The 11,434-nt window shown below is 32.9% G+C and overlaps 1 protein-coding gene across 1 annotated transcript; it reads right to left on the bottom strand.

Annotated features, from left to right (window-relative positions):
- On the bottom strand, positions 1-942 carry LOC127222055 (olfactory receptor 8K3). The gene has a single exon (XM_051183966.1). The coding sequence runs from the start codon at positions 940-942 to the stop codon at positions 1-3; it is 942 nt and encodes a 313-aa protein (XP_051039923.1).
- Between the last annotated feature and the right edge of the window lie 10,492 nt (positions 943-11,434).

The raw sequence follows: 11,434 nt of genomic DNA, 5'->3' as shown, positions 1-11,434 counted from the left end.
CTATGAGAAGTTATTGTATATAGTTTTCACTGTCTTTTTAAGGGCATGCTTTACATCTTTGTTCCTCAAGCTGTAGATCAAGGGATTCAGCATAGGGATGATTAGGGTATAAAATACAGAAGCTATTTTGTCAGTGTTGAATGAGTGACTAGACTTTGGTTGCACATACATAAATATTAAGGTCCCATAGAAGATAGTAACCACTGTCAAATGAGACCCACAGGTGGAGAAATCCTTTTGCCTGCCCTTGGCTGAGTTCATCCTGAGAATAGCTCTGATAATAAGAAGATAGGAAACAAGGATAATCAGAAGAGAGGAAATCAAGTTAATAGCAGATAAAGTTAAAATTATCATTTCAATTTCATCTGTATTTGAACAGAGCAGAGATATCAAGGGGAGACCATCACAATAGAAATGATGGATGACATTGTAGCCACAGAAGGATGAAGAGAAAATATTTATAGTAACTATGAGGGAAATAAATAAACTGTAAAGATATGGGACTGCCACCAGTATCCAACATATAATTTGTGACATGATGACATTGTAGAGCAGAGGGTTACAGATGGCTACATAGCGGTCATAGGACATCACCGATAAAATAAAAAGTTCACAAGCAATGAATAGTAGAAAGAAAGCTAATTGTGTAGCACAAAAATGAAATGATATTATATTTTGATTGACAATAAAATTTGCTAACATTTTAGGTCCAATAGCAGTTGAATAACCAAGATCTGTGATAGCAAGATGTCTGAGAAAGAAGTACATTGGTGTTTTTAGCCTGGAATCCACCAGGGTTAGGATGATCATGCACAAGTTGCCCACCAGTGAGATTAGATAAATGATGAGGAATAGTCCAAACAATGGTGCTTGCAGCTCTTTGCGGTCAGTGATGCCCATCAGGATGAATTCAGTTACCACTGTTAGGTTGTGGTTCTCCATCCGTGTTTATTAGAATATCTGTTATGAATAGAATTATAGCATATTCAACAGATTTTAATTGTTATAATTTTTGTGGATTGTTATCATCCAAGCTATAATGTGTACAAACAATTCAATTTAATTTTTGAAAATAAATCTATTTTTAAGATGTCCATACACTCCTATACACATCTACACAATTATATGCAATCTTGTGACTTGCAATAAGCAAAGAAATAGTCATGACTATTTGTTTCTTGACCAATGAAAAATATAATCAAAGAATTACAGAATTCTTTCCAACAATATTTGGATTTTCCAACTGCTATGTGAACTGCCACAGACATCTTCCTACATCAGATATATAGCAGAGGCAATTTCCAGACTCAAACTCTATTACTATATAGGAATGTTTCTAGACAGATAGATTATATGCATACATGAATATATATGTACATATCCCTCGTATATGTAATTTGAAACTTTCAAATGGTAGATTTTCACACACATTGATAGAAATTTTATTTTTGCTTGTATTTCAGAAATGATCACTACTTTCTTGTGATATTTAATGATTATATATTTATAATAACATGTAAGTTATATGCCAATAATAATAATACATATATCTACTGAAATTGTTAAATAATGTACTCAACTCTAGTTACATGTGCAGATCTAGAGAATATTAAGACATACAGATAAATTACCCAGAGGTATTAAAAATAAACCATAATAGTCAGATACAATCTTGAATTGTCTTTATTTGAATTAAACAAATGGGTTGTAAGTGTATCAGTGTAACTCTCTTACACACTGATCAATAATATAAAACAGTTCTTTTGGGAAAATACGGTGTTACATATAAATTATTTTTTTTTACATATATAATACCAAGAGAACTCTGGATGTCCTTTTCAAAACCTGAAGTAGAAATAAGTGAGTGAACCAAGGAGTCTGTTCTCTTTGTCTAAACTCCACAGAGCTGATGAACATTGATTATAGTCACTAGTTACAGTAACTTACCTGAAAGATTTTTCCTCATATATCTGATTGTGTACATCCTACAGGATGGAGGCTTAGCTTCCTTGTGAGATCTGTAGAAATGAGCAAATGAAAAGTAGGTCATGACAAACTGGGTATGCACAAGCTATCATAGTCTATAGTTCTCACTGCCAGGAGGAAGTATTCAGTTTGTTCTTTGATTGAACATTTTATCACATTATTATGTTAATAAGATTTTAAATGAGTGTCTTTTATAAAAATTAATCTTTCCCAGAGAATACACTTTTTATCATAACATAATTTATGTCAATATTACAAGAAATACAAGTGTCATGTTGAAGTCTAGAAAATATGAAGAAATGAGAAAAAAATGAAGAGATCTTATTAAATTTACTTCTGACTAAACTTTCAAGAGCCCCTTTTGAACAATAAAACAATAGTATAATTCTTTTAAAAATTTCCTAAGTATGCTTGCCAAGTGTTTTGGCAGATGTTTAATGCTTGATACTGTATAAAACATGAATTGTGGTATAGATACTCCAAAAGTAAAATTAAAGTCAGCACAATGTCATTTGCACAGCAAGTTGGAACAGAAAATCTTAATGTGTGGTTCATTCACAGGAACAGCTTCCAAACATGAAATAGAGCACCATGCAATAAATTTCTATACTCTGAGAAATTTTGTTTGAGTATTCCAATGAACCAGTGAAAATCACCAGGGAAAAACAATTGTAACTTTTGAAAAGTATGTGTGAATAATGGTAATCATAGTAGAAGCTGTTGTCTCTGAGAAAATGACAGTGATATCCCCTGTCTGTTTTTGTAATGGGATTATCTATAAGTTGTCTTTAAATCATTTAAAGTTTATTTATAAAGTTTAGCTACCTGGTAGTCTCCCTTTCACCATTATATACTTTGTATATGAAACATGTAAAAATATCTACTATTGCATAACTTAAACCACTTAATGATGGGTTGATTTGCAATGATAAATAGGTAAAAATTTAAATATACTGACTTTTAATTTTTTTGTAATTAAATAAAGATAAGTCAGTTTTTTTTTCTGTATACCTTTAGGGCTCAATTCAAAGGAAAACATTAGTTTTACAAATAGATTATTATGTTCACTGAATATTTGCATGTTATTTTCCCACACTATAATCTTTGGGAAATTAGGAGTATTTAGTAAAAAAGGAAGAAATATTAAAGACATAATTAGATATCTTGACACCAAGCAATGGGTTTCACACCCGATGTGGAATAAAAACACCATTCCCCTCATGAAATCTATCCATAGATAACACCTCTGAGTGTGGGGACCCAAGTGGGAACCTGAGAACACAAAGATGGAAGAGGAGAACTGATTTAGGTCCCTGGCCTCTGATTTGTGCATATGTGTATAAACATGTTTTAAAAAATGTGGCAAAAAGTTAAAGGATCCAAAAGTAAACACATCTATAACTATCCCTTACAAAGATTACTTATTAAAGTTTCAATTATTTTAGTTTAGGTTAACAAAGAGGGTTTTCATATGATGTTTCATACATGTATGTCAGATATGGCATACACAGATATATGTTATCCTTCATAGTTTTTCTTCTCTCTCCTCCTCTTTCTGTCTCTGTCTCTTTCCATCATTTTCTGGAGAGTTCTTTTCCTTATCCTAGGTGCTCCAACATGCAGGGTTTAGGATATTCTTTGTATGTGCTCCTTAATTAGTCTAATGCCAAATATAGCTAAGAATTAGAAAAAGCATCCAATGACATAATTAATATTTGTGTCCTCAATATTTTCTTTAAATAAAGTCATGACATTTTATCTATCTATCTCTTCACGTTTGGCCTCTTTACTAGTCATAAAATTAACTGTGTGGGTGTGTGTATGTGTGTGTGTGTGTGTGTGTGTGTGTGTGTGTGTGTGTGTGCTGTAAAAGAGGGGTGAAAAACTAGAGAGTCAGATTGATTGAGTGAGTGAGTGAGAGATGTTTTATAAGAATACGATATGTAAAACTATGTCTGAGTATAATTCAAAGGTAATTAATAGCACTTGCCCTATCAACCTCAGTTAAAATGATTTAGAAATGAGGATCTCCAGATGGTGAGATCATAGCAAAAGATGCTACAGTCTTTATGCTGAAATTACAGGGCTCTGCCTGACACTTTGTTACCTGTTGTGAAATTACTGTCTTCATTTCCTACTGTGGTTCTCAGCATGGGTTTCTGAGACCTATTTATGTACATTTTTTAAACCATAGAGACTCTCCCTGAGGAGTTGACAAGAAATAATTATCAGCAATACTTTTGAAAGTCTAATTGGCAGAGCCATATCTACTAGAAACAGAGAGTCATGGAGCCAGAACAGCTGTTTGACATAGCTACAGAACAGCTGAGCTGCATGCTATGATGGCTGTCATTCTGTCTCTCACTTTCAGTTTTAGTCTCTGAGTGTTGTGTGCTTGGCAGGGGGCTTTTTACATTATAATTCATTTAATATCTTTTTTGAGAAATTATGAGTCTTTTATGGAAAGTTTATATTTTTTACCCCTCCAATGTTTTGGAAACCATTTTATCAGGCCCAATTCCAAACTGTTCCTTATAATCTAGAGATTGTGATAAGCACCGAGATGCTAAGAACTTTCTTTATGAGGTCATGATGAAGTGCACATGAGAGTATTAATATATCGTAATGTATAAATAACAATACTTATGAAAAGATTAGCATAAGTGTGGTTATTGGATTTAAAATTGAATATATAAATAGACTTGTATAATAATTTGAGGAATATTGGCATTATGTCTTGTAATAGTAAGGTTTTTTTCGCCCGCCCCCGAGTCTTGTCCCGCCGCCGCGCCAGCCACAAATAAGACACAGAGACTCTCTGTATATGATATAATTCTGTTGGCCAGCTACTAGTTTCTTATTGGCTAGCTCTGTGTTAATTATTAACGCATTTCTATGTATTTCCACGTGGTCTTACTGAGACTGGAGGAATGGTGGTTCTGTTTTCTCCAGACTCTCCATGTTGACTCCTCCTTCCCACTTCCTCTTTCCTCCTTGTCTCCTAGTCTCTCCTATCTTCCTTTCCTATTGGCCAACAGTGATTTATTCATTAACCAGTATGAGAAACATATACAGAATGACATCTCCCATCAATGTCTTCTTTAAAAGTCTGGTAGAATTCTGCTCTAAATACTCAGGCCATGGTTTTTTTTGTTTTGTTTTATTTTTGTATTTATTTATTTATTTATTGGTTGGGAGACTATTACCTTGGGTGTTATAGGTTTATTTGGTTTGTTTATCTGATTTAATTTTGGTAAGTGGTATGTATATACTGAGAAAATTATCCATTTCTGCTAGTTTTTTTAATTTTCTGGAGTACAGGTTTTTGAAGTGTGACCTATCTGTTCTCTGGTTATACTCTATGTCTGTTGTTATATTCCCTTTCTCATTTCTGACTTTGTTCATTTGGATATTCTCTCTCTTTATTTGGTTTGGATAAAGGTGTGTCTATGTTGTCGGTTTTCTCAAGAACCAACTGTTCATTTCATTGATTCTTTTTTTTTTCCTAGTTTTATTTTATTGATTCCAGATCTCATTGTGATTATTTCCTGCTATCTACTTTTCTTGTGTGTGTTTATTTCTAGTTTGTCCATAGACATATCTTTCTTTAGCTTAGAAACTTTTTTCTATGTTTTTGTTAAATATATTTCTGGTTTTTGTTTTCTTATTTCCTTTCTTTCTTTTTCTTTTTTTTTTTTTTTTTTTTTTTAAAGGGATTCTTCTCCTTCTATTCCTATTATTCTTAGGTTTGACCTTTACATTGTGTCTCAGAATTCCTGGAGGTTTTGTATTTAGAGTTCTTTTTGGAATTAATATTTTCTTTTACCACTGAATCTATTTCTTGTGTTGTATCTTCAACACCTGAGATTCTTTCTTCCATCTCTTGTATTCTGTTGGTGATACTTGCATCTATAGTTTCTATTTGGTTTCCTATATATTTCCATTTCTGAATTCGCTCAGATTGTTTTTTCTTTATTGCTTATATTTCATTTTCATGTTTTGAAAAATTTATTTTGCCTGTTTGTTTTGGCTTTCTTGGCATTTTAATGGATCTATTAATTTCCTCTAACTTTTTTTTTTTTTTTTGCCATTGCTTAAATTTCTTTAAGGGACTTTTTATTTCCTTTTAAATGATATCTGCCATCTTCATACTGTTGTTTTTAAGGTTGTTTTTTTGTACTTCAGCTGACTTGGAATGTTCAGGTCTAGGTGTTGTACTGGTGGTGCCATATTGCCCTGACCTTTGTTTATCATAGTCTTATGCTGGCATTCGAGCATCTGGGTTTGGAGTTGTTATAGGTCTCAGTGATGATTTCTGATTTTTTTTTTTTGTTAGGTGGGTGTTTTTTAAATTTTTTCCCTTCATTTGTATTTCTTCTTTTTTCTTCTGATCTTTGTGGCCATTTATCAGAAAGCTCACTCACCTGTTCTGACTGATGTGGCCTGCACTCGAGCCACCTTTTGGCTCTTAAAATCTTTCCAACCACCTTTTACTACACATAACTTCATAAGTATATATTTTAGATGCTGTGGTTTTCTCTAATTTCTGCCTATGTGGCAAAGATATTTTCTTCATGAAGAGCCGAATTTATCTGTGGGTATAAGGAAAATGTATAGAATATAGGTAGTGTTAATGCTGATTTAGTAATGTTGTGGTTTTGTGTTCTCGTACAATATCTGTGGTATCAGAGAAGCTAGTTACATCTTTAGTACCAGACATAGTTTTCCTCTTGTTGAACAGATCTTAAGCTTTTAAGTCAAATTATAGTGCTACTGCTTACTGTACTGGTAAGTTTTTTTTTTTGTTTGTTTGTTTTGTTTTTTTTTTTTTTTTGTTTTGTTTTTTTTTATCCACTAACATAAGCTAGAGTCATCTAGGAGGTGAAAACCTAAATTTATTAGATTGGGCTGTAGGTTGGCTTGTAGGTATTTTTTAAATTACAGATTTATGGACAGGGCTCATCCTTCTGTGGCTGTGCCACCCTTGGGCTGGTTGTTTTGGATTCAATAAGGATGCAGGATGAGCAAGCTAGTGGGCTGTGATCCTTCACAATCTTTCCATCACCTCCTACCTCAGATTCCTACTTGGTTTAAAATTCCTGCCTTGGCTTCTCTCACTGACAGTGACTTGACATATATAAGGCAAAAAATAAATAAATACATAAATAAACAAAACAAACAAACAACGCTTTTATCCTCAGTCACCTTTAATCTTAGTTATATTTTTTTCACAGCAATAGAAACTGATCTAAGACAGTTACTGCCAAGATATCTGTGGCATTACTCTACAAATGGGGTTATTGTGCTATCCTGGTTGTTTATGTCCTTCATCTATATCATAGCAAGGTAAGGGGATTGATTTCTTTGCTCATTTAAAAGCTCGCATGGCATCTTCTGCCAACAAGAAAACTGTTATTCAGGGAGGAGTTACTAAGATCAACTCAGCTCATTTGGATCTGGTGTCTTCAGCAATTGGTACTTACTTTCCAACTCTGTGGGGCAAACAAAGGAAATCACAGATTGTTGTACATTTGGGGAATTAGAGGGATTATATTGAAAAATGACTCAACCCAGAAAATAAAAGTACTAAAACTATATTTGTATATCCATATACAGCTTTTACAGTTTTTTTTAAATCAATGGTTAAGGTATTAGGGTTTATTTCGCTGTGACAAAACACCATAACTATGGCAAGTCTTATACAGGAAAACATTTAATTGTGGTGACAGCTTACACATTTCAGAGGTTTAGTCCATTATAATCCAGGAGTGGAGCATGGTAACTGGGAGTATGCTGGTGAGAATGAAGATATGGTGCTAAAGTATTCTACATCTTGTAAGCATCAGGAAGTAATATGAGATACAGGACAGTATTTTGAACTTGAATGAAATTTCAAGGCTTAACTCCATAGAGACACACTTCTTACAGCAGGACCAACCCATGCCAACAGGGCCATAAATCCTAACATTTTCACTCCTGTTGGGGACCATTTTCTTTCAAACCATCACATTGTATTCCATGGCTCCAAATGCATATAGAGCTATCATAATAGACACAAAAAATTACACTCAGTACAACTTTGAAAGTTCCATAGTCTATAACATTCTCAAACTCATTTAAAAGTTTAAAGTTTCTTCTGAGATTCCTCTTAACATATAACCCTATGTAAAATCAAAATCTAAATGCAGATCTCATACTTGCAACATATATTGGAATAGGATGTACATTACTGTTCAAAAACATAGAGAACAGAACATAGTGAGGAAATACTAGACCAAAGCAAGATCAACAACCATCTTGGCAAACTCCAAACTACATCTTCAAGTCTGATGTCAAAATATTCTTCAGATCTCCAACTCTTTTCAGCTCTATGGACTGCAACATACTTCTTTGCTTATGGCTGTTTCCAATTCTTGTTGGCCTTTCTCAGCAAACATCCCATGGCTCTGGCATCTACTACATTTTAGTGTTTCCAAGGTAATCCAACCTTCAACTACACAACTTCATTGAATGACCTCTCTAGGCCTCCATTCTGGAATACCACTGACACATGCATGTCCTTAGCAGCTTTCTTCTGTTGCAGAGGCAAAATTCATAGCTCCTTTCATCTTCATTTCAGCTTGAGGTTTCTTAAATGTTTCAATCTCATTATTGAGATTGTTTTCATATTCTGTATTGTCTTCATAATTTCCATTGTTCTTGGGCATTGCTCAACATTTATTCTTCTTAAATTCTTTTTATTTAATTTCATTAACTGTTTCCTTGCATCTTCTTTAATCTTCTTAAATTATTTGATGAAATTTATGGTCATTCTTTTAAATTGTTTTTGATAATATTTTAATTTAAATTTGAAACAAGCATTTTTTTTACATGTTAATCCCAGTTCCCAAACCCTCCTTTCTTTCCATTTTCCCCCTACCAACCTCTATCCCATCCCCTTTCTGCTCCCTACGGAGCATGAGGCCTTCCATGGGGAATCTTCAAAAGCTAACCCCATAGACTGACCAGTCCTCCCAACTAACCCCACATTCAGGGAATTTGGGTCAGTTCTATGCTGGATCCCAGATCAGACTTGTTAACCCTCATTGGCAAGTGTATTTATAGTTTGGTATGTTATGAGCGCTCATTCTCACCAGCCTGGTCCCCAGCCACCTGGAGCCACAAATGAACACAGGGACACTATAGTAGTTATAATACTGTTGGTCACTGGCTAAGGCTTCTTATTGGCTAGCTCTGTCTTAATAATTAACCCATAACTACTAATCTATGTATTTCTATATGGTCCTCTCTTACCAGAGAATGCCTCACTTGCATCCTAATTCCTGTGAATCACATGATGACTGCAACTTTGCCTGCACTTCCCAGAATCCTCCTTGCTAGTCACACCTATCATTCTGCCTCATAGGTAGAAGAGTGCTTTTTCATTAACCAATAAGAGAAACATATTTAAAGAATGACATCTCCCATTACTGGTAGGTATTGGAGAATAAATAATAGCTTGCTCTTTCATATTGCTGCTATTTTTTTTTTTTTTTGATGAGATCTGGGACTGTGGAATTCTTTGTTAGTTTCAAGTATACATGTATGTTTGTGGACCATGTGCTTGCCTGATTCTCATGAAGGGCATCAGATCTTCTGGAGCTGGAATTATGGAGAGTTGTAGATAGGATGTTGATGTGAACCAAATCCATATCTTTTATAGAGAATAAAGGGTTCTTATCACTTTAACCACCCATCCAGTTCTCATTTATTTTCATGTGTTTCCTATTATGCTATTTTGTTTTTATTACAGGCCCTCTTCTAAATACTATTTAATAATTTTGTAAATAAAAATATATCTTCATTATTCCAGTTTCATTGTAATGAAAAGAATGTTTTCATTTCTTAGTAATATCTAATAAGCTTTTGTAGAACTTTATAACATTAAATTGTACCATTTGGTATGGATAGCAACTCTGAAAACTACTTTTTTCTTGCCTTTTAATTCCAAAATTATAGATAAAAAACAGCTTTATCTTTCCTTAGTTTTCCTTTACCATTCCCTTCATGTTTCCTTTGTCTTTTCCAGGACAACTGACATTATTCCTTTGTTATTTTTTTCACCATTGCAAAAAAAGGCAATAAAAAAGAAGCAAAATTTAGATGGTTAAATATTGTACTTGTTCAAGAGATTTCTCTAATGTTATAATGTGGCATTCAATCCCTTGTGTGAAAGTATCTGTGTGGGACAAAAGAAATTCTCAAATAGTTACAACCTTTATGTAACATTTTAGTAAGTCTAGTGACATATATACCATGTAAATAGAATTAAATCATATGGTATGATGTAAAGCTTTGTGAATTTGTTTATATTAATTTTTTACTCAGTCTATACTGATTCTCAAAGTATTTACCAAAATTGATAATGTCTAATTTTCTATATTTTCAACTTATTGTTGACTAAGTACATACAAATTTATTTTATGCAATATTACTAAATGATGTTCTGCATTATATGTGAGGATATTTCTTATGCTATTGTTGTAAGGGAATATTTCAAATTATTTCAAAGTCCATGTAAAGACAATTTAATTAATTTTGTATATACACTGCAACATACATCAGTGAACATTGACTTTTTTTAAATGTGTACACATATGATGTTGATTTCATTTCATTTTAAATTGTTCCATGCAAGTTAAAAAAAGCCTTTTATTAGATGTCTTGAAAGATTTTTGGACAATTTTCCAATTCCCTAAACATCCATTAGAATCAAGATGCAGTCATCTGTTGCTTACATAAGGTAGTAAGTTAATCCCTTGAAATGTTTCCATCTGATGCCACTTGGTAATGATTTTTCCAAATTTCTTAGCTTTGTTGTAAATGAAAAATTGAAACAAAGTTCTGTAAGAGCAACATTAAACTGTTTTCAAGTATTCCAGATAACCCTATTTTTATGTTTTCTTCTTTTAAATTATATTGAAGCTAATTTTATTACACATAAAATTCTTCCCAATCAATTATTTAACAGTGAAGTGTTATGTCAACTATTTATTGAAATATTTTATATAATACAAAAACATTACAAATTTTAAATATCTGCTTAGTGAACTATTGAAAAGCTGTAAATTTCATATTATTAAAATAAGCTTATGAGTATGAAATGCTAATCAACTTTATCTTTCAGTATTTTTTAAATTATTCCTTAGAATATAATGATTCTTAGGTAGTTGATCATGTACAAGTGTCATAATTATCCCTTTTATCCATATTGAAAATTATGTTTTTAATAGTTGAATACACTTCATGAAGAAAAAACATACTGGTCAAAGAGTGGTGCTAAATACTTGGTTCTGAATGAGAAAGCTATATCTCTGTATTGCTTAGGGGCATCACAGAGGAAGGGGCAGGAAGAAGTTAAGGATTCTGCACATGATGTAGATGTTGAACTCATGAACTCACTGCAGCT

Source organism: Phodopus roborovskii, unplaced genomic scaffold (genome assembly GCF_943737965.1).
Source record: "Phodopus roborovskii unplaced genomic scaffold, PHOROB, whole genome shotgun sequence".
NCBI classification, from domain to species: domain Eukaryota; kingdom Metazoa; phylum Chordata; class Mammalia; order Rodentia; family Cricetidae; genus Phodopus; species Phodopus roborovskii.
The sequence above is the reverse complement of the archived record's forward strand: the minus strand, read 5'-3'. Positions and strand labels throughout refer to the sequence as shown.